This window comes from Macrobrachium nipponense, chromosome 23, assembly GCF_015104395.2.
Source record: "Macrobrachium nipponense isolate FS-2020 chromosome 23, ASM1510439v2, whole genome shotgun sequence".
NCBI lineage: Eukaryota > Metazoa > Arthropoda > Malacostraca > Decapoda > Palaemonidae > Macrobrachium > Macrobrachium nipponense.
This window is the reverse complement of record NC_061090.1, coordinates 21,195,458-21,218,154: the sequence shown is the minus strand read 5'-3', so window position 1 is coordinate 21,218,154 and position 22,697 is coordinate 21,195,458. Positions and strand designations below refer to the sequence as shown.

General features: G+C 43.1%; 1 protein-coding gene across 1 annotated transcript in view; it reads right to left on the bottom strand.

Annotated features, from left to right (window-relative positions):
- LOC135199281 (ubinuclein-1-like) overlaps positions 1 to 22,697 on the bottom strand; it is a 163,749-nt gene that overhangs the window by 133,710 nt on the left and 7,342 nt on the right. The window contains 11 exon segments of the mRNA XM_064227186.1: positions 3,185 to 3,286; positions 6,653 to 6,733; positions 11,067 to 11,225; positions 11,463 to 11,551; positions 11,964 to 12,139; positions 12,470 to 12,619; positions 13,337 to 13,502; positions 13,986 to 14,048; positions 14,872 to 15,027; positions 15,245 to 15,352; positions 15,708 to 15,836. Coding sequence (XP_064083256.1) covers positions 3,185 to 3,286; positions 6,653 to 6,733; positions 11,067 to 11,225; positions 11,463 to 11,551; positions 11,964 to 12,139; positions 12,470 to 12,619; positions 13,337 to 13,502; positions 13,986 to 14,048; positions 14,872 to 15,027; positions 15,245 to 15,352; positions 15,708 to 15,836 — 1,379 coding nt within the window.

The window sequence follows — 22,697 nt, the reverse complement described above, 5'->3', positions numbered from 1 at the left end:
GTCGACGCTGATCTCTAGCGTCAGGCGAGCTGTTGCTGGTTACCGTCTCCGCCCGGTCCCGATGGGAGCGGCGTCAGGTGACCTGCTAGGCTCGCTGTCACGGTGAGACCGGCGAACTCCTCTCGGCGCGTCGAGCCGCTGGTACCAGCCGTGGCTGGTACCGACGGCGCGGGGACCCCCTTCCTCGCCTCAACCCGTTACGGGAGAGGCAGACCTGACGCTCCCCCCTCGCTCGCTGGCAGGACCAGCGTGCGTGGAGGGCTGCTGCTGATCGTCAACCCGCGGTGACGGTCGAGCAGCAGGCCTAGCCTTACCGCTCGCCTGGGGCGATTGGCTCGGCTGAGAACGTCGAGACCGATCTAGCGTCAGCGAGCTGCCGCTGGTCACCGTCTCCGCCCGGTCCCATCGGGAGCGGCGGAACGGGTGACCTGCTAGGCTTTGTGTCGCGTCGAGACCGGCCAGCGTCCTCTCGCGCGTCAAGTCGCTGGTACCAGCCGTGGCTGGTACCGGCGGCCGGCGGGGGACTCCTTCCTCGCCTCAACCCGTGGCTGATCAGCGACCGTCACGTTAGCCCGAGCAGCCAGTTGATCGCTGCGAGAGCGTCCACTGGCCTGGCGAGAGTTGTGTGCACGACTCTCGCCAGTCTTCTGCTCCGCGCCGCTGTCTTGACGGCGAGCGAGCTCGGGCGTCAAAACTTTGGCTGGACGGTCTTCTTGGAAGAGCGTCCACTCGGTGCTTCTCGCGAACGAGAACGCGGCCGAGACGAACCTGGTTTAGCGGCAGACCCGCTAGCACCAGGTGAGGACGCACCAGCCCGAGGCTGGTGCCCTCTGGTCCCCGTCGACTTCTTCTTTGCAGAAGAAGCGACGGGCCCCCGTTCCCGAAGGAACAGGAGGACCAGCAGAAGAGACTCCCCAGCTCGCTGAACGAGCCGGGCCCTTAGAAGATCCCGAAGGAGTCTTCTTAGGGGGGAAGGAGGCAACCTTCTTCTTCTTCGGCTGTTTGGCCTTAGAAGTCGAAGGGGAAGGAGAGGAGGGCAGCGGCACGACGACGAAGACGACGACGACACCTTCTTCTCTTCCTCTCTTCTTCTTCGCCAGGCTCCGCAGGACAGAGTCAGGTCTTCCATCCAGGAGGGAGCCGGGGCAGTTGCCGAAGCAACAGGGCCCGACTGCACCTGTCCGGAAAGACCTGAGACTGTGACAGCATCACCAACAGCAGGAACATCTGAAAGTGAATGAGCAGCAGGCACCTGATCTGAAAGGGAATGAGCGGCTGGGACAGCAACAGGTACGGCAGGCACGGCAGGTACCACAGGAGAGACAGGCGTCCTGTCGGCAGCTACCGTCATCCTCGGCACTGGCGGCAGGTCCAGGGGGGTACTCTTTGGGCAGCGGCAGTCCGGGGTCGGCAATACAAAGAACCCAGGTGGCGGTGGCACCGTCCTGTTGGCCACACGGCGACAGCGGAATTGGTCCTGGATTGCAGCCGCCGTGGGTGTTACCGACATGACATGTGGTGTGTACACCAGGTGCGGTGACATCTCATATGCGGTGTCGAGATTGTGTGGTTGTTGTAGTGGTTACCGTATCATGATGACCACTGCCGACCCCGCCAACCGCTGAATCAACCCCTGCAGTCCCAGCGACTCCCACACCTGTTCCAGGTCGTCCTCGCTGATGGCAAACCTGCGGAAGCAACAGTCGGGTTAGTTAGAGGGGCTTCCTCGCGCCTGGGGGGAGCCCCACCCAGAGCGGACGGAAGACCCCGAGTACAACTGGACGTCCGTTACCAAAGGAGTCACTGGACTTTCCGATGACTTCTTGTGTCCTCGTACAGCACCCACTGCGCCTCTGACGAATGCATACACGTTACACAGGGCTCGTTGCGGGAGCACTCTCGCCCCCGACAACGAGTACAAACCTCGTGAGGATCTACATCTACATCCAAGGTTCGTCTCCACCCACGGATGTAGCACCTGCGGTAACATAGATAGATTAGTAAGAGGGGTTCCCTCACGCACGGGGGGAAGACATGCCCCACCCCGAACGCAAGGAAGACCCCAAATACAAATACAATGAAGAAGCTGAGCGGGGGGCAGGAAGGAAGACGAAGAATCGGCTACCAAGGGAGTCGCGGGAGAGCTTTCCGACGACTTCCTGGCAGACCTTCGCTTCCCCCACCCCCGCACAGCAGTGAAAAGTAATATGAAAATGAAACAGAATACTGCCCTTGCGATTCACTTCATAGAATTCTTAAAGGAGAAAAGGGAGGGGGGATCAATTCCCGGGTAAGAACGGAAACTTGATCCAAATAATATGATGCTATCATAAAAATATATATGAAATGAAAACAGAATACTGCACTTGCGATTTCATTTCACATAAAATCGTAAGGATCAATTCCCGGGTAAGAACGAAAATTGATCCAGATTAAATTTCATGCAATCAATAAATGAAAATGAAAAGAATATTGCAATTGCGAATCCACTTCCATTGCATTCTATTATATAAAATTAAAAGTTCGTGCCGAGCGCAATCACACTCTCGGTAACGAACGCACAGGGCAAAAATATAATGAAAAAAGTACTTACATTTTTCAATTACACCCTTCGCCCAAATACATGACTCGGCGCGAGCGCGCCCGCCCTCGGCACCGAGACATAATTCAAGGGTTCATAATTAAGTAATGAAAATGAAAACAGTGTACTTACAGTTTCATTTTCAAGTCAAACAAACCATTAGTAGAAACACAATATAAACAAAGCATACGACGATGAAGCGGGCAGAGAGCGATGACGAACACGTCCTTCACACCCGCGGCCGAAAGCAAAAGTGATTTGTTTACCTCCCAGTCGCGCGCGCGCGACTGTCGGACAAGCAGTTAACTACCGTTCTCCCCCTTGTTCGAAGCTTACGACCGTTCCAGCTGCCGCTAGCTACTTCCTATTGTTAAAGGACCGATGGTTTGTATTACGTATCGGAACAAATAACTATTAAAAAAAAAAAAACACCCCCAAAAAATTATTAGTGGGTTTTTCTTGTCTTACTGAACAAAATAGGGAGTTTTAAGCATTTTTATAGGGGTTTCAACTATTTGCGGAGGGGGAGGGGTTCTGGTACGCATCCCCCATGAATATGGGGGGAACACTGTACTTTCACTAAAGCAGGGAAAAGAAACATACCTGATTTCATCATTGAAAACAAATTTCTTCTTAGGAAGTTTACATTTCTTCTTATCACCATCTTCTTCTTCATCTTCCACAGGAGCACCTCCATTTTCACCCCTAATGAATGATTAGAATCGTAAGGCAAATTAAAACGTTAAATTTCAGATAAAAAAGAAACAGAGCTTACAATGCCCCTACATTTTGTAATGACCCTAATAATTGGGGGAAATATGAATTCTGTTATCAAATACCTTCATCTAAACTACCTTTGGATTACTCAAGTGTACACATACATACACACACATACACATAGATCTGTCACACTACACCTTTGAAAACACTTGTTCCACGGTGAAAAGTACATAAATTTCACCACATAACCCTACAAAATTGTATATAACATATTGAGCTTATGTCCTAACATTAACTAAAGAGCAGAAGTTGGAGGAAGGAATGTCATGTGTCATTGGTGTTGGCACTGAGGTGTAATTGCCTTTCCATTGTTCATTGACTACACAATCTTTCAAATGCACAACGAGATATCTGATTTAGTAAGTGTTAAATTTACGAGGCCCAGAGAGAGTGTCACATGTTCATGCAAGTGTGAGTATGCTGCTGTTCACAATTCTGCAACAGCTTCTCTTAAAAAGGTGTGGTAAAAATGGTAGGTGCAGTCCTGCATAGTACAGCACAGATGTTCCCATAAATTCCTGTTTAATTTGATTTTTGTGCCTTTTCATTTGATTATTACACATTCACAAGAATCATTACCTTTTAATACATGCATACATACAACCAAAAGAGTGGATATAAACCTCCAACTCAAAAAAAAAAAAAGAAAAAATTCTGAAACATCAAACTTTTACCAATTCAAAGCACAAAGATAACCATTCACTTGCAATCTCCGCAATGTTTACAATCTCCACAGTGGCTGGCCTTTTTAGCTAAGATAAGCATCAAACTCATGCTTCAGTCAACTTTCATTTGAAAAAATAACACTTTAAGGAGGCACTCTTATCATGAAATATAGTTCTAAGTTAGCCTTTAGTATTAACAGCTATAAAATCCATAATTTTTTGTTGTTTACAGAAAAAAACCTTTTTAAATTAAAGTAAAGATACAGCAATAGTAAAATATACCACAGGGATCCAATATGAACAAAAAGTTAAGTCTTCACAGACAGAGACCAAAACCAAATTCCTCTCGAGTAAAAACACTAATGTCTAAATTAGCTACTGTTTCTGCACATGCAGTCATCATGTATAGCTTTCAACCACAACATTTGCACAATATAAAACATATGTAATTGTTACACAAGATTTAGAAATTCAATAAACTCTGCCATCACATATTTTTTAAAGATTTCACAAAAGTTCTCTAGGATCAAACTGCAGGTAATCCTTGCCCAAATAGGAGAGGTACCCTTAATCCAATTTATGTAATGGTGCAACTAAAATAGGTAAAAAGCTTGCAGAAGATACCACTTCCTTTTTATCATAAAAACCAGAGGTAATTGAGTTTTCCAAGAAGGTTCTCAGTGTCATACCAAGCATACAAAATACCAACACCTGTCCAGACTGAGAAACCTGGTTATATGGCAATATTTGTCTCAAGTATATCTGCAAGCTAATTATAGTGTATTCTTTTTGGGAAACATCCAATACTTTTAAATACTTCAAGAACAAGTTCAAAATTTATAAATTTGATAAAGCCAATTGATATTACACTGCAGGTACAGTTCAATATACCATCCATGTGACTGTCTAACCTCAAAGACAGCAACCCGGGCAGTATCTTGAAGCATCCAACATAAAGACAAGCTTTGTAAGCAATAAATAATGAGTTACTTTAACATGGACACACTTCAAAAGGCCAAGTTGTCTATCATCCTCAAAAAGCTGTCAAGAACCAGGTTGTTCAGTTCAGTTTAAGAGGCCCATGTCCCACACACCAGCTAAAGAACAAGTGCTTAAAGGGACCTTACCAGAAGTGATAATACAGCTCCCAGTACTGGTGGGGGCTGTTGATGGGTGAGACAAGACACATTTCATTATTTGGCATCACGATAATTAACGGTTGCCATCTTCATCCAACTGTACCTCAGATCTACAACTACAGTATGATAAAACTGTTTTATAAATAAATTTCATTTGGCTTTATCAGAATGGGTTGGGTATCTGTTACCTTATACATCTTTCTTCAACGACTAACTTACCAATCGTTTATACCAGATTAAAACTGCATTTGCATTGGTTAAAGATGGCATTCACTCAAAGATTTATTTAAAAGTATAATAGCAGAATCTTAAGCTACTTTGAGTTTTTGAGGATCAGGAACCGAGATAAAATATTTAGCTTCTTCAACGTACAGTACTCATGTTTTTGCTATACCAAAGCAATCAACATACTGATACAAATTACTAGAATAATTTTCTCCACTAATTCTGTCATTGCAAAAATCTTTAAGGGATCAAATTCCCTGTATAGCACTAAATTCAAGAATTTTAAGTGTAGTACGTACAGCAGAAGACTGAGTTTACAAAAAAAAAATTTGTAGCTATAGCATCTGAAACCAACATAACATAGCTTTTAAAAAAATTACAAGTACTTTATACCTCCATGAATAACTCTTATCAATTATTGTAAACGAGAGAGCATAGTGGGCAAATCTAAGCCAAAACATCAGAAAAATTTCTTCACGGTCTTAGTCATTCACTTTCAATTCTGACAAGTAGAGGAAATTTTTTGTTTCGTAAGCGCATAATTATCTGGGCATTGTTTTTTTATTTTTAAGGATTCTGCAATTTTAGGTTCTATAGCAAAGAATTGTAATAGTACTTGATAAAATTGCTGTGACAACAAGCAACAAAGGTATGAGACATACAGTGCAAGCCTAGGAAAATATGAAAAAGAATAGAAATTTGTAGATAAAAAGAAAAATAAAAATAATTTCAAGGTAAACTAACCCAGTACGTAATATAATTCATGAAATAAAAAAAGGGAGTGACAATGGAAAAAGTACATTTCAAGCTCAATGATAAAAACTGACAAAGAAAACATGACAAAACAAAAGCAAATAAACAACACAAAATAAAAGCTAATCAACAACAAGGATAACTAATTTAGAGGTCATTTGAAGATCATATATTAATGTTGAACACACTACCCTAGAAAAGATCAAATATTGACTAACCTACATTACAAAGTGAAAAGCAAGCCAAACAAAAACACAATTTCATTTTTTATAGAAAGATACACCAGGAACAACTGTTCAATAAACACTTGATAAATACACGACAACTGCATTAATTTACTGACAACCGACCTCCTACTTCGATATCTTCACTTTTTTAGCTGTACACTTCATGAATAAATTATGAAATGTAATACAAAACCTTTAAAAATGAAAACCTGAATAAAAATACTTCCTTTTCATTGGCTTTTATAAAAATGCAATGTGATATCCATTAATCCTTGTACTTACTTAGATTCAACAGCCTTCTGACATTCAAGGGCATGCTGTTCTATCAATGAAGGCATCACTGAATTTATAGCTAGCTTTAATCTGAAAAGATAACAATTTTGTTAGAAGGAGAAAGATTATTTTCACTATTCATCAAGGCTATACTAACACTACATAAGACTGATTATAAAAAAATAAATAGCATCCTTTTTTTTTTTTTTTTGCAGTATGATGACCTGTAGGAAGGGTCAAGAAGCCCTTCCAAGAAATCTTGGAAGGGGTTCAGATGTAGGCCTAGACAAGATAGGAGGTTTACTATGTATTTCAGGAAGTTTGAGTCATAGTTTTCTAGGGTTTAGTGACCGAGGTAAGTTTCATATATCTTTAATTATATTAATTATCATTAATGTAAAGTGATGCACTATTTTCATGCACATATCTATTTTTGAGATAGGTTCCAAGATAGGATTTTACTTGTATTTCTAAGAATTGGGATAGTCGTTTACGAGTGCTAAAACCCTTAGATGTACGTGCCACATCTTTTGATTGTTTACCTTTATATAACATTGCTCGCTCATTTCGTAATTCTTCGTTTTTTGGGGAAAAAATAGAAATTACACCTTTTTCCCTTCTTAATTTTTTTACACCTACATTTGCAACCATCAATGCAATACACATATGGCATTATGCCACACTATATATACTCAGTTACTGAGGAATTTTCAAGTCTACCTTAGTTCACAAGTGCATCTTAAAGAAAACAGATGTTTGCTTAATTATTACCCTGTGACAGTCAGGTGAGCACTGAAAGTGTGTTCCACCCAGGTTGCGCAGGTACTTTTAGGATACGTCATTACCTAAGTATGTAGTTACCCGAGGTAACTTTTCATCACAAAACTATGCAAAGTAAAAACAATTACATTCATGAAGAAGTAACATACGCTACGGGATGTAGTAAAGTAAAGGAAGAGCAGGGAGAAGAATGGTGGAGTTGAAGAGGAAAGTTGGGGTAGTAAGGAATTTACTGTAAGTGGATACTCAGGACAAGTTCAGTATCCAAGCTCGTATGTCCGGAAGCATTAGTTATCAGTTTGCTGACTCCCTCTGTCGTGATTTTATCACCTTTTTATCCTCCTTTAAGCGACACCCTCCCCAATCAAATTCAAGAGTAAAGTGCCTGAAAAGGCTAATTTTGGAAATTGAATTAACTACCAAAAATTAGGAGATGGTGTGAAACGCACCAATGCTAAGTTACACACCAATCCATTTATTAATTTGAAAGATACTGGCAAAAAACGATGACTCAAACTTTCTGAAATACATAGTAGACAAACAGTCATAGGACAAAGAATGTGTAACTCTATATGAAGCCTAACCACATTAAGGGAAAAACTAATAGCACAGTGTTTATAGCAACGATGATGTATTTAATTCTATCTTTATACTTTCTCTTCCTAGGCTTTAAGCAATATTTAAGCCTTGCAGAAAATGAAATGCTACATATTGCTGCTGTCATGTACTGTAAATGTACAATAGCTGGGGAGGCTTCAATTGTTGTGACATTACCAAACATGAACAGACTGTCCTTTTTGACATTCAATCAAGTATTCCTTAAACAAAAATATATATTAACTATTTTCATTGTGCTTAAATGATTTTAGGCAACACAAATAATAGAGAAGTGATTTATACTACAATTTGCAAACAGGATGTACACAGGTACTCCAAATACCTAAAATAATGACATCTCATGTACATACGTAGGTCATGAACCAATCCCTCACAAGAATTCTAAGGACCAAGTCTACTATTATTCTGTAATACATATTATAGCTAATAAAACAGCATCTTAACTCAAGACACGGTTACTTAAAACTTGCCAATCAGGTATGTGATGCTATTTGAAGTACGTATACTGTAAACATGTATTTAATTTGCTTCAACACAAATGTACATATCTTTAAAAAATATAATTGCAACTTTGCTAACCACAAGGCCAGAAAATAATTTCTCAGTAAATAGATGAACATCTGAATACCATAATATGATCAATTTTTACTCTAAACATTCATGCTCATGAAAAGTGTAAGAATAAATTATATAAACAAACAAATAATAAATGACCCCGACAATGTATTACGTCAAGATGAAACAGTGAAACAAACAGAGCACCTAAGCCTGCAATCTTCTCTAAAGTTCTGCCAAAAAGACTGCCATTTTATTTTTATATGTATAAATACTTCAATGAGACCAAAAAGTCACAACTGGTCTAATACATTTGAGCTTAAGGATTTGATCCTAAAAGGGAGGTGAAAACTGGAGAAAGGCAGTGTTGCTAATAAAAGTTGGAGAGCAATCAATGAGGCATGACCAAATGGAAAAATAAAAAATCTTAAGTAAAAGGCAAATATCATTTAGGTCGGGGTCAATGGATGTTGCTAATTATCTCTGGTATAATCTACTACATATGTACTGCACAAAGCATAAGGTAAGTGATCTGCCATGGAGTGAATTCTGTGGAATACTGGCATCTGGCAGCAATACTAAGCATTAAGGTAGCTTAAAAAAAGTTTAATCTCACAAATCGGTAAGAGATCTAAGCTCACATACAGTTGGCCAGGATTTCTTGTTATTTAATAAGCACAAATTAGATTTTATTTAACTTAAGACTTCTTTCAGGTTATATAACTGGATTGACTTGAAACACTAAATTTTAGACTGCAATTGAGTAATGGACATCATACAATGATAAATACAGGGGTACCTCAAGATACGAATGGCTCAACTTATGAAAAACTCGAGATATGAAAGCAAATACGAAGATTTTTGTGGCTCTACATACAAAAATTGTTCAAGATACGAAAGGTTATTGCTGTAAAGTCCGAGATTTGCCCAGACCACCGATAACAATTTTAAAACTCGCGCGCCGCCAACTGAGTAGACTCGCCACCATCCTCCCGCTCTCCAATTGGTTCCTGATGCTAGTCACTGCCATAAGATCCTGCTCTCCTATTGGTCAGCATCTCTACCATGATCCCATCATGCATCGTACGTAGCAGCGTTCTTCTTCAGCCATTGCTTCTCAACAGCGTTATCGTACGCACACGGAATTTGTTCGTTCACATATACGATTTAGTTTGTTAACGTAAATTCGTGTTAGTGATTTCATTGTACTACTTTATCGTTTTGTGTGAGAACTTAATTAGTTTACTACATAACTTAATTACGTACAGTATAGTCATGGGTCCCAAGAAAGTTGCTGGAAGTTCACAAAGAAAAAGAGAATGCTTTCTATGCAGACAAAATGGAGATAATAAAAAAGTATCAAGCTGGCATGCGGTTGAGTGTGATCGCTAAGGAATACGGCCAAAATCCGTCGACAATAGGCACCATCCTTAAGCAGAAGGAAGCCATCAAAGCAGCTACACCTTCCAGGGGCATGACTATTTTGTCCAACAAGAGGAGCCACATGCATGATGAAATGGAGAGGCTGCTTCTTCTATGGATTGAGGACAAAGAAATCGCTGGCGATACGATAACCGAGACAGCAACCTGCCACAAGGCCAGCACTATTTACGCAGATTTGATTGCCTAAGCCGAAGACGACGGAGGAGAGGGGACATCGACGGCAACCCCAGACTTCAAGGCTTCTCATGGGTGGTTCGAAAAATTCCGTAAACGGACTGGGATCCATTCGGTGGCGAAGAAATTGAAATTTTGTAAAAAAAAAAAAAAACGTAGAGTATAAAAGAAAAAAAAATGTAAAAATAAAAAAAGACCCAAAAAAACATTAATTTAAAATTTTTGTTAATGCGTTTCGTAAAGTTTAGTTTATGTTTCCTGGCATTCTTAATGTGTTTTGTTAAAGTTAAGTGTATGTACTACATAAAAAATTTTCTGCCGTTTGTCCTCATCCTCTGCCGCCACTTTCGGAGATAGCCTCACTCAAAAGGTAAGCTTCCACATTTTACTACATACGTACGTATGTACGTACAGTATTTCTTGTATACCATGTACGCTAATACACTTTATTTACAGGTACAGACATATTAATACTACAAGTACGTATTAAGTTAGGTATTGAATGATCCAAATTGTTGTAGTATTTCATTGTTTATAGGTCAGTTTAGCTTTATTATGAAATTTACTGGGGTGTTTTTGGAGGGCTTGAAACGGATTAGCCATTTTACATGTAAAATGCGGTTCAAGATGCGAAAAACTCATGATACGAAGGCCGCCTCGGAACGGATTAATTTCGTATCTCGAGGTACCACTGTACAATCTTACAGCTAAAGTATAAACTGTAAAACACCATTAACTTCCCAAATACTTCTGGTGGACAACAATGAAAAGATTCACTTTACTATGAGCTGTATCCCTGTCAGAAAGGATTTGACATTAACTTTTAAGTTCTATACAGTAGTGCAATGCTTACCTATAGAGGGGTTCCCGTATTCTAATTTCCTGTTTCTCAGTGAGGAGATTTTTTGCTCGTTTAACAATTGTCTGGGTACCGCAAGGCAAATGTTGTGAGAGATGATTGTATATCTGTGTTTTCTTTCTTACACCCAATTTATTCAACTTAATGACGATACTGGGGAAAAGAAATACATTTAACTTAACCACAAATCCAGATAGAGAATTAATTGAATAATGATACTGCAGTTGTCTATTCAGGTTTCAAAATTCACCCCAACCTGCAGTTAGTACATTCAGTCAAATTTTAAGTTCTTAATATAAAAAACACACAAATTATCACTTACAGAATTTTTCATTAAAGACAAAATTTACACTATAAGACCAATTTTTCAGCATTGGCAAAAGATCTTACCTTAGTAATAATTTATTAACAGCATCTGTAAAAAACTTTTGGCTTGATCCTTTACACGCATGGCCTTCTTCTTTTAGTTTATTAAGGAGCTGAAATATTCAAACATAACAATGAAAATGATGACTAATATCCTATCTGTAGAATACTATATATGCCTGAGGAAATTATTTGTAACACATACATGTTCCACTCCCAAGAACCAAGACAACTATCTAGGAATAAAAAAAATGTTAGTTTCTTTTTTACTATAAATTTCATGGTTTTTTTTTTTCTAAAAAACCAAAATGAAATTACAACAAATGAATATTATTACACTATCATCAACACAAGAACTCAGTCTGAAGATGAAGCTTATAAAAGTACGTAATGCAAAATTTGTTTAAAATCTCCAATTCTAAGTCACAATAGGTGTATTTTTTGCTTTGTAAACTCAGTGAAAATGACTTGAAGATATCTATAAAACTCAAAACATCAAGAAAATGCAAGGAAAAACAATTCCACCTGTATTAAGTCTGGAGGAAGATTATTAGGAAGGGGTATATCATCGCTGTCAGCATCATGTTGACCGTTTTCAATGTCTTGCCCTTCTGCTTCTTCTTCACCTTCACCTTCATTATCATCGTCTTTCTCATCATTGTCATCATCATCGTCCGAATCACTATCACTGGACGAAGAACCTGCAAAATTCCAGATAGATAACCAATATGAAATTGTATACTGTTTAAAGAATAAAAGAGATCCAGGTGACAAGTAAACTAACAAAGTAATACACATTATACTGCCTAAAATTGTCATATAAGAATCATTGCTTTTCATTGCTTTTTTATTAAGATTTCTTGGGCATACCTTATAGTATACTGGACTGAGATGTTATATATCGAATTATCAAGTGACAATCTCTCATGTTCATCTAATTATATGTTCCCATCTTAAGTGTTCTGCCAGCCTTTTTATCTCTGGCTTTGAAGATAAAAAAAAAAAAAAAATCTGTAATGAAAAGTACTCACTTCCTGAAGAATCACTATCAGAGGAACTTGAATCTGATCCTGATGCCGACTCTTGGGTGTCACTTCTTTTGTCTACAGCCTCTTCCCTGGCTTTGCTGATCACAGCTTCTATGCTGGCAGCTATACTCTGGTCATTAAGTGCAATATCACCTAAACGAAAAGCAAACACAATTCTAGATCACTCTATACTGGAGTAAATGTCTCTACAAATGCTCAACAGATAACTTCTAATACAATAAATCACATGAAGCAATGTTAAATAAGAAACATGAATAAAGCTAATGTGTAAAATATGTAGTATAAAATTCAGTCATTATTTCCCTACTGGAAACTAACTGACAGGACCATAAAGAGACTAAAATGTAACAAATTTTATATTAACTGCAGAAATTTTATAATTTTTGAACACAGCCATTAAAGTTCCAAGCTGAATTACCATGTAAAATTAGTGTTCCTTCTATCACTAACATTAAATCATCCAGTAAAGTTGGATTCTATGTAATTATTGTTTCAGACAACAAGCCTATGAAGCGATTAGTTTGAAAGGCTCAAGAATTCACTTGCAAAAGCCTACATCAAATACTAATTATGAACCTATTCCTTTACCAAAACATGGCATACCTTAAAAATCTGAGAAATCCTTAGAAAATAAAGGCTGCTCTCAAAAACAATAAACTGCAAAAAAATTGTATTGTACGTAAGTCATATCTTAGGTTACTAAACTGTGGAAAATAAATTTATTAAAAATATTGATGCTTGACATTCTTGCAATACAAAGTAATACTGGCAATCATTTTAGTTATGCTAACATGCATTACCAAACACACTCCACAGGGCTAACTAAAATAAGAGTAAGGCATACTATACCTTTATTATCACAACCATTCACCACTTTATCCATTTCTGGATCGGAGTCTTTCTTTTCTAGATTTTTGGCATTAAATTTACCAATCATCTTCTTTCTCTTCCTCAATAATTCCCCTTCATCTAACTTCCTCTTCTTCGGACGGATAATTCCATTTTCATACACAGTCTATGGGAAGAACAGACCATGTTAGTTTTAAAATTTTTCTGGTAAAAACATATGAGTCACACACAGCCAGACAGTTAATAGGAAACTAAATCTGAAGAATTTACTGTTATCACAAGCATTAGGCACTTAAATAAAAAAAAGTACAAATTAAATTTTCATTTTCATATATGTACATAGTACTTAATTTGTTAGTAAAGAATGAGAATATTTTACAAAACAGTATACTACCTCACATATTTTTAAGGCAACTATCGTAAACAATGTCTCAAAAATAAAATCAGCAGACAGGAAATAAATAATCTAACTTACTAACACATGAAAACTGCTAAAACCGATATTTAATGAACAGGGTACTAAAACAAATGAACCTGGCAACAGCAATCCTTTACATAAAATACAAACTGTTCAATGAGAACATTCCGCTTCCTGTAATTGTGGACTAATTGCTTTGCATTTCGAACAAAAGAGAACATTCCTACTTACATCGCCTTTGTTGCTGTCTTCCTCCTCTTCACCCTCTTCTTCTGCATCCGATTCAATTCTCTTCTGTAAAAAATGAGATTTGTAAGGAATCAATACAACCTCCGCAGGAAAATTAATAGTACAATTCACCTTTCAATGCAACAACACTGGCCAAGAGCCAGGGACCTGAGTAGTATATAATCATTAATAATACAGTATACATAGATGAGTTATCAAGTCCACGCAAACACATTTCTATAGTCAAATAAGGCACACGATAAGCACTAACCCATTTGAAGGGAAAGAAGAGTCCACTGCATTCTATACAACATTAAATATAAACATTCAAAACTATAGTTCTCTCTTTAATCAGTACTACAACCTTGAGATTAAATGTTCTTTTCATGGTATATAATGTTGGTTTTGGTGTCATTTTGAAGCTGAATACTTGTACTTTATTGTACATACTAGTATGCTTAAAAATATAAATAAGAAAAACTCAAAAGGAAAAATCAGAATAAGCCAAGCATTTTAAGTGGATTTTCAATCACCGGAATTTTCACTGCCGCGCATCATTGACTTACAGTGGGGATCTGTTTCAGATCTGCCACAAAGTTGATTTCTGACGTAAGTTGCTGCTTTGCCATTATCAGTGCTTTAACGGCACCGTAACACCAGAACTTGATGTTGCATCAAGTGCAGTGCCTATTTTTGCTGTCAGTGTCATTAATGATGCTTACAGTGCTATAACTTGATATAACAGTCCTTTATGGCACTGTAAAATGCCCCTTTACTGGCACTGTAAGATCATATTGCTGTAAGTCAAGGATGCGCTATACTATAATTGACATCAAAATATCAGTGGGCTAATAATTACTGCTTAATGTGCAGCAAACAAAATACTAACCACAATCTTTTTTCTTCCAACTTCTATATCACTTAGCAGGACAGAATCTTCTTCCTCCACAGACTCATGTGCTACTTCTTCAAAGTCCAATTCACCAGAGTTAACATAAAACCCCCTGTGCTTTGTTTCCATGTGAGTTGGCACCACCTCATCAAACTGTAAGAAATATATAACAATCACTCAAAACTAAAAATGAAAGACAATTCTTTAATTTAAAAAATATAAAATTCACACACCAGCTTATTACCATACTTCAAATATACAGTAGTATACTGTCGAGCAAAACAAATCTGATAAAAAGCATAAAAAATTCTTGAGTAACAACATTTTTTGTACTTTAAAAAAATACACTAAATCAAACATTTCAACTTACAGCATCAGAGTTATCAATAAATGGATCTGTTTCATCATAACCTTCCCCAAGGGTACTAAAATCATTTTCTTTTCTCCTCTTCTTCTTCTTTGTTGGTCCATATGATGCCTGAGATATCAATCAAAATGTGAGATACATTAAAACAACCTTTTAACTTAAAACTTAACATTATAGTATCTATGTAACCTAATTTACATAGTTTTTCATAGACCAAAACAATAATGAGAATGAACTAGACCAGTAAGTACGAAACACATAGTACAACATATGTCAACAATAGTTGTTAACAACACGCATTACCTGAAAGACAGTAGTACTTAGTCAAATGTATTCAAATAACCTAAGTATCCTATTTAAAATTTCCACCATGTGTTTAGCATTTTAAAGGATGTATAAAGATGAGAAACACTGAATTTACAGTAACTCACTTCATTCCAAATAATGCCAGAATCCTTCAACTTACATATTTGCTTTCCATCTGCTTGGCCAAAGCTTTCAAGGCAGCATCTTCGTCTCCAGCAAAAGGGTCGGTAGGATCTAACGCTGGGCCATTGATGACATCACCTAATCTTTTTTTCCCTAACCTTTCGTGCTGTAAGATTAAAAACCACACAATTTGAAATTAACCTGGTGGAAGTACTGGGAATCTGAAGAAAAGGCCAAAGTTGTAACAGGGTCATAATTTTGAGTGCAAATTCAAGTAATAGTAATAATACCTAAAAAAGAGGAAGCACTAACAGTTAGATAAAAATACATATATATATATATATAATATATATATATATATATATATATATATATATATATATACACACACACAAATAAAGCCTTAATCACACCCTACAATCCACGCAGACAAACAGAGAACTGGTAGCTATACGTACAAAGATATATATATTCTGAAGACATAATGAACATGGCATATTAACTGAATACTACTGAATTTAGGAAAAAGGCCAAGCACTGGAACAAGGCCAAGCACTGGAACCTATGAGGTCATTCCAAGCCAAAATGAAAATTGACAGTAAAAAGGTTCAAAAGGTGCAACAGGAGGAAAACCTTGCAGTTGCACTATGAACCAATCATTAGGAGAGGGTGGAAAGGAAGACAGATGAAAGAGAATATGAATGGAGGTACAGTTAAAGTAATGAAAGGTGTTGCAGCAAGGGACCGAAGGGATGCTGCAAAGAACCTTAAGTAATGCCTACTATGCACTGATGGCACTACATCTCCAAGGGGGAATTTGGCATAAATATGCTTATAATCCAGAATGAAGTGGCATGTTAAAAGAATAAATGACAGTGACGTATATGGTCACTGTTTGTGCACCATAAATGAGCTGTGTGTGAAAAGTTTACAATCAAGGGACATACTAATGGGACCACACTGAAATGGACAAGATGGATGAGTTGATTCTATGGCTGTTATTGGACAATAAAGTACTGCTGGAAAGAGAATTACAGATTAAAAAGATCACTAAAGTTCCATGTACGTATCTCTCTCACTGGATTTCTCTTTAGTGTTCATCCTCAAAAATGACATGAACTGGATCATGACAAGTTAAACTGGAAAACTATGTGGAAAGTAAACATAACATGAATGATGAAAATGAACCTCCAAAATGACAATTTGTCCAAAATTGCATTTTTCCTAACTATACAAACCTGAGGTCCTTTTACAATAGGAAGGTTACTAGCGGCAGCTGGATAGGTCGTTAAGCTTTTCGACAAGGGGTTCGGTAGTTAACTGCTTGTCCGACAGGCGCGCTGCGCGCGACTGGGAGGTAAACAAATCACTTTTGCTTTGGCCCAAGCAAAAACTGCAGAGTGAGGGGTGGCATGAGGTGGGGCTATGTGTAAAAGGACCTCAGGTTTGTATAGTTAGGAAAAATGCAATTTTGGACAAATTGTCATTTGTTCCGACACGGCATACAAACTTCGGTCCTTTTACAATAGGAAGACTCACTTCTTGGTGGGTGGAATCTGAGTCTTTTTGTGAACAGACTGGTGTTCGCCCTACCTGGAAGCTTCCCTGGTCGTAAGAGCGAGGAGGATCCAAGCCTCTGTCCGATTGATCGGGGTGTGCACCGCAGGATCAATGGTCAGACCTCTGGACCGAGTACTAAGAGAGGGGCATGCGCATCTCTTAGTACCAGCAATGCAAGAACTTGTTCCTGTACAGGAGCAAATATAAAGTCATGGGTTTGACTCTTGTAGGCATCCACTTCCCCCCCTTGCAGAAGGAAGTGGTGGATATTCTGCTCCTATCCCTAGTGAAAGGGACAGGATGGGGCTCTGTCATATAGCTCACCTGCATCTCGTCCTCATCCAGCTAGTGACGACCATGGCCCTCTGCCCACAGGTATTAGAGGGGAGGAAGAGATGGGAAGAGAGAGCCAGTCACTCACTCACTCACACATCCATCCACACAGTCACACCAGGACTCGATGCTGTTCAGCCTTTGCGAGGGTCTGGGTTAAGCTACACAACGTTGTTGAGCAGCCACCACGGGGTCCCCAACAAGGAAAAGGTGTCCAAGGACCTGTGGGCAATATCCCGAAGGTAGAAGGACGTAAAGGTAGTCTGGTTAGACCAGACCCCTGCCTTCAGGACCTGCGCCACGGAGAAGTTCTTGCGAAACGCCAACGAGGGGCCAATACTTCTGACTTCGTGAGCTCTCGGACGGGACGTACGGATGTCGTCACTACCATCAGCCTCATACGCCCTCCTGATGACCTCACGCAGCCAGAAAGAAAGAGTGTTCTTGGATACTTCTTTCTTGGTGACCCCGGTGCTAACGAAGAGGCGTCGACACTCAAAGCCTGAGGTACGAGTTCTCTTCAGATAGCGCCGTAGCGCCCTCACAGGACAAAGCAGCATCTCATCCGCATCATTATCGGTGAAGTCCAATAGGGAGGGAATCGTGAATGACTCGAACCTGTCATCAGGGACTGAAGGGTTCTGAGTCTTCGCAACGAAGTTCGGGACGAAATCGAGCGTCACGGATCCCCATCCCTGGAGTGTCGTACATCATAGGAAAGACCATGAAGTTCCCCTACTCTCTTCGCCGATGCCAGGGCCAGCAAGAAGAGGGTCTTGAGGGTCAGATCCCTGGTCTGACGACTCTCGGAGTGGCCTCGAACGGTGTTCGAGTCAGACTCCTAAGGACGAGAGTCACTCCCACGCAGGGGGCCTGAGTTCCCTGGGTGGGCAAGACCTCTCGAACTTCCTCCCATCAGGCAAGGAGATCTCGAACGAGTTCGAGATGTCCAACCCCCTCATTTCAGGACGAGCGCCAAGGCGGCTCTGTATCCTTTCACTGTGGGGACTGATAGGAGCTTCTCTCGGCGAAGAAACACGAGGAAATCCGCTACCTGCTGAAGAGTGGCTCTGAGAGGAGATAGACCCCGTCTACGACACCAACCACAGAAGACGGCCCACTTCCCCTGGTACACAGCTGCAGAGGACTGACGGACGTTCCCAGCCATCTCTGTTGCTGCGCTAACGAGAAAAGCCTCTCGTTCGCAAGAGATGGTGGATAACAGCCAGCCGTTGAAGACGTAGGGACTGGACTGCTCGGTGGTACCCGCTCGACGTGTGGCTGGGCGAGAAGGTTGTGCCAAGGGGGAATCTCTCTCGGTTCTCCTGCGAGAAGAGCCAGCAGGTCCGGATACCAAATGGCCTGTGGCCATTTGGGAGCCACCAGGAATCATCCTGAGATTCGGGGTGACCAGCGCTCGACTGATCACCTTGCGAATCAGGCTGAACGGGGGAAAGGCATACTCGAAGAGGTTGTCCCACGGGTGTTGAAAGAGCGTCCTCTGCAGCTGCCCATGGGTCCGGCACGGCCGAGAAGAACACCTGGAGCTTCCTGTTGTGCCGGGTGGCGAAACAGATCCACGACTGGTCGCCCCCACAGGTCGAAGAGCCTTTCCGCAACGTCCTGGTGTAGAGACCATTCGGTCCCTATCACCTGATCCCGACGGCTGAGCTTGTTTGCTACTACATTCCTCTTCCCTGGAATGTAGCGTGCCGACAGCTCTACTGAGTGTGCCTGAGCCCACTCGTGCACCTGCCGAGTCAACTGGTACAACGGGAGGGACACAGGCCCCCCTGTTTGTTGACGTAAGCCACCACCGTGGTGTTGTCGCACATCAACACCACTGAGTGTCCCATCAAGCGGTCCTGAAACTCTTGGAGAGCGAGGAACGCTGCCTTGAGTTCCAGTACATTGATGTGAAGGTGCTTGTCGTTCTCGTCCCACACTCCTGAAGTCAGCAACTCCTCCAGGTGTGCGCCCCATCCCTCGGTCGATGCGTCTGAGAACAGCTGCATGTCCTGGGGGGGGGGGGGGAGTGCGCAGAAGGCACTCCTCTTAAGAGGTTCCTGTCGTCGAGCCACCAGGCTAGGTCCTGCCTCACCTCCTGTCAGTGACACTGGAAAGCTTGGGGATCCGTCGCCTGTGACCAACTCTCCTTTTAGTCTCCACTGAAGAGACCGCAGGTGAAGACGCCCGTGAGGGACTAACTCCTCGAGTGACGACAGTGTCAAGATCACGACTTGCCATCGCTGAGCTACCTGTTTCCTGCCGAGACAGGAACTGTTGGCTGCCTCCCTGAATCTGCTGATCCGCGAGTCTGCGGGGAAGACTCGCCCTGCTACCGTGTCGATCAGCATACCCAGGTACTTCATCCTCTGCTTGGGCTCGAGATCGGACTTCTCGAAGTTCACCACGATCCCCAGATCGCGACAGAACTCGAGCAGTCGATCCCTGTCCTGTAGCAACTGCGAGCGGGAGCTCGCCAGGACTAACCAATCGTCGAGATACCTCATCAGACGTATCCCGTGCGAATGGGCCCAAGCAGACACCAGAGTGAACACTCGCGTGAACACCTGTGGGGCGGTTGAGAGACCGAAGCACAGTGCCCTGAACTGGTACACCGTCCCGTCGAGGATGAAGCGGAGGTACTTTCTGGAGGACTGATGAATGGGTATTTGGAAATACGCATCTTCAAAGTCCACTGAAAGCATGAAATCGTTCTCCCTGATGGAGTCGAGCACTGAGCGTGCCGTCTCCATCGTGAACCGGTCTGGCGAAAACAAACCGGTTCAGGGGAGAGAGATCTATCACCGGGCGCCAGCCTCCCGTTAGACTTTTCCACCAGGAAGAGTCGACTGTAAAAGCCCGGTGACTGATCCGTGACGATCTCTACAGCTCTCTTGCTCAGCATGGTCTTGATCTCCTGTCTGAGTGCTACGTCCTTCGGTGACCCTGGGGACGTACGACTGCTGTTGGACCGGGTTGGAGGTGAGGGGTGGCCGAGATTCGAAGGGTAATAGATATCCCTCCTCCCGAAGGACATCTACTATCCAGGTCTCGGCGCCGTAGCGCTGCCAAGTTGCCCAATGGCTGGCCAGGCACCCCCCCACTTCCGGCAGCAGGTGAGGGGGAACGCCGTCCCTAGCGTTTCCCCCCTTTCTTCGACTTCTTCCCAGAGCCTCCACGGATGAGGAGGGCTGGGAGGAGGGCTGGTTACGGCCCCCCTTACCAGAAGTCGAAGAAGACAGAGTCACTCCTCGGGGCTTCGACGCAGCAACCGTCTTAGCAGCCGAGGAGGCGCTAGCCGAGCTCTTAGACTTGGCCGCAGTCCGAGGCTGCCCAGAAGCCTTCGAGACTGCCTGGTGAACCAGACGGTCACTGTCATCAGTGCGCCGTCTGTCCACCGCAGCGTCCACCATCTCTCGTGGGAAGAGAGACGTGGAACTCCGTAGCGGTCCGTTTCGAAGACCCAATGCCGCTTCACGCCCGGCCGCCCTGGAAACCCGAGTAAGGACAGCGTCCCTTCGTCGGAGAACCAGGTTGGCCCACAGGTTCACCGTCTGGTGGGCAAGGAAGGAGATGGCTCTTCCCCCAGACTGGGCAAAGGTCTCCTGAAGGCCGAGTCATCTTCGGGAGAAATTCCCCCAGAGTTGGCTGCGACCGTTAGATACTGTGAGGGACCACAGATCTAGCCAGGAGACGGCCTGGAAAGCTGCCATCGGGCTGGTATATTCCAGGACCTAGTGCCTCTTGCTGCGAGAACCACAGGTTCTCGGACAGGAGCTGTTGCAGAGACACACCCGGAGTCAGCCTCGCTAACTCCGGGTTCACTGTTCGCCTGGGCGGCATCGGATCCTCATATGGCACGTCAAAACGCCGCTGTCGTAGCAGAGGAGGTGGAAGTAGCTTGCTAGACCTGCCAGACTTCAGCGAACCGTCCTGTCCAGAGACAAGCGATTCAACTTGGTCCAGCACTGAGTCAGCCGCAGCTCTGACCGCGGCAAACCCACCGTCGGTCTGGGTTCCCTCTTCGGGCCCCAGAACGACTCGAGCCGGGACGTGGGCTCGGATGGTGGGAGCGGCGATCCTTCCCCGAGGTCGTTGTGCTGACGAATCAGCTTGCAATAACCTCGGCAAAGTTCCTCTGGATCTCGGGCGATAGCATCCTGTGGAGTCGGACCGTCCAGTCCCTCGAACAGGAGTACCTCCCGAGACCCTCCTCCCTCAAGGAGAGGAGCAGCGACAGCCCCCTCTCGGTCTCCTCCAACCACCTGTGCGTAAGACCTGGCTGGTCCGAGAACCGAGCCTGGTACGTACGACGAAGTGGCGGGATCCCTGAAGGGCGCACCCTTCTTCACGATCACTTTCCCTCAATACCTCGCCCCTCCCGGTGTAACCCGAGGAGGTTGAAGGTATGGGAGCGGCAGACCTGACGCTCCTCCTCGCTCGCTGGCAGAACCAGCGGGCTTGGAAGACTGCAGGCGATCGTCAACCCCGACGGTGGCGATCGAGCTGCAGGCCTAGTCGAGCCGTCTCGCTGTGGAGAACGGCTGGACCGAGAACAGCGGCCCCGTCTCGTGTGTCAGAGGAGCTGGTGCTGGTCGCCGTACCCGATCGCTCTCTGTGAGAGTGACGGTCAGGCGACCGGCGAGCTCCACTGTCACGGTGAGACCGGTGCGTATCCTCACGGCGCGTCACGTCGCTGGTACCAGCCGTGGCTGGTGCCGGCCGGCGAACGGGGGGACCTCTTCCCAGCCTCAGCCCGTGGCCGGTCATGGACCGTCACGTCCGCCCTGGGTAGCCAGCTGCTCGCCGCGAGAGCGAGAGCTGGTCTGGTGAGAGTCGCGTGAGCGGCTGTCACCAGTCTTCCGCTCCGTGCCGTGAACCTGACGCTGAGCGGACTCAGGGGTCTGGTTCCTGGCTGCACGGTCGCTGGTAGGCGACCGTACACTCGGTACCTCTCGCGAACGAGCGGCCGCAGCCGGATCCTGCTGCTGTGGCCGAACCACTGACAGCAGGTGAGGAAGTGCCGGTGTTAGCCGGCACCCCTCTGGTCCCTGTAGTCTTCTTCCTTGCGGGAGAAGAGACGGGTCCTGCTCCCGAGGAGCAGGGCGACCAGCGGAAGAACCCCCCG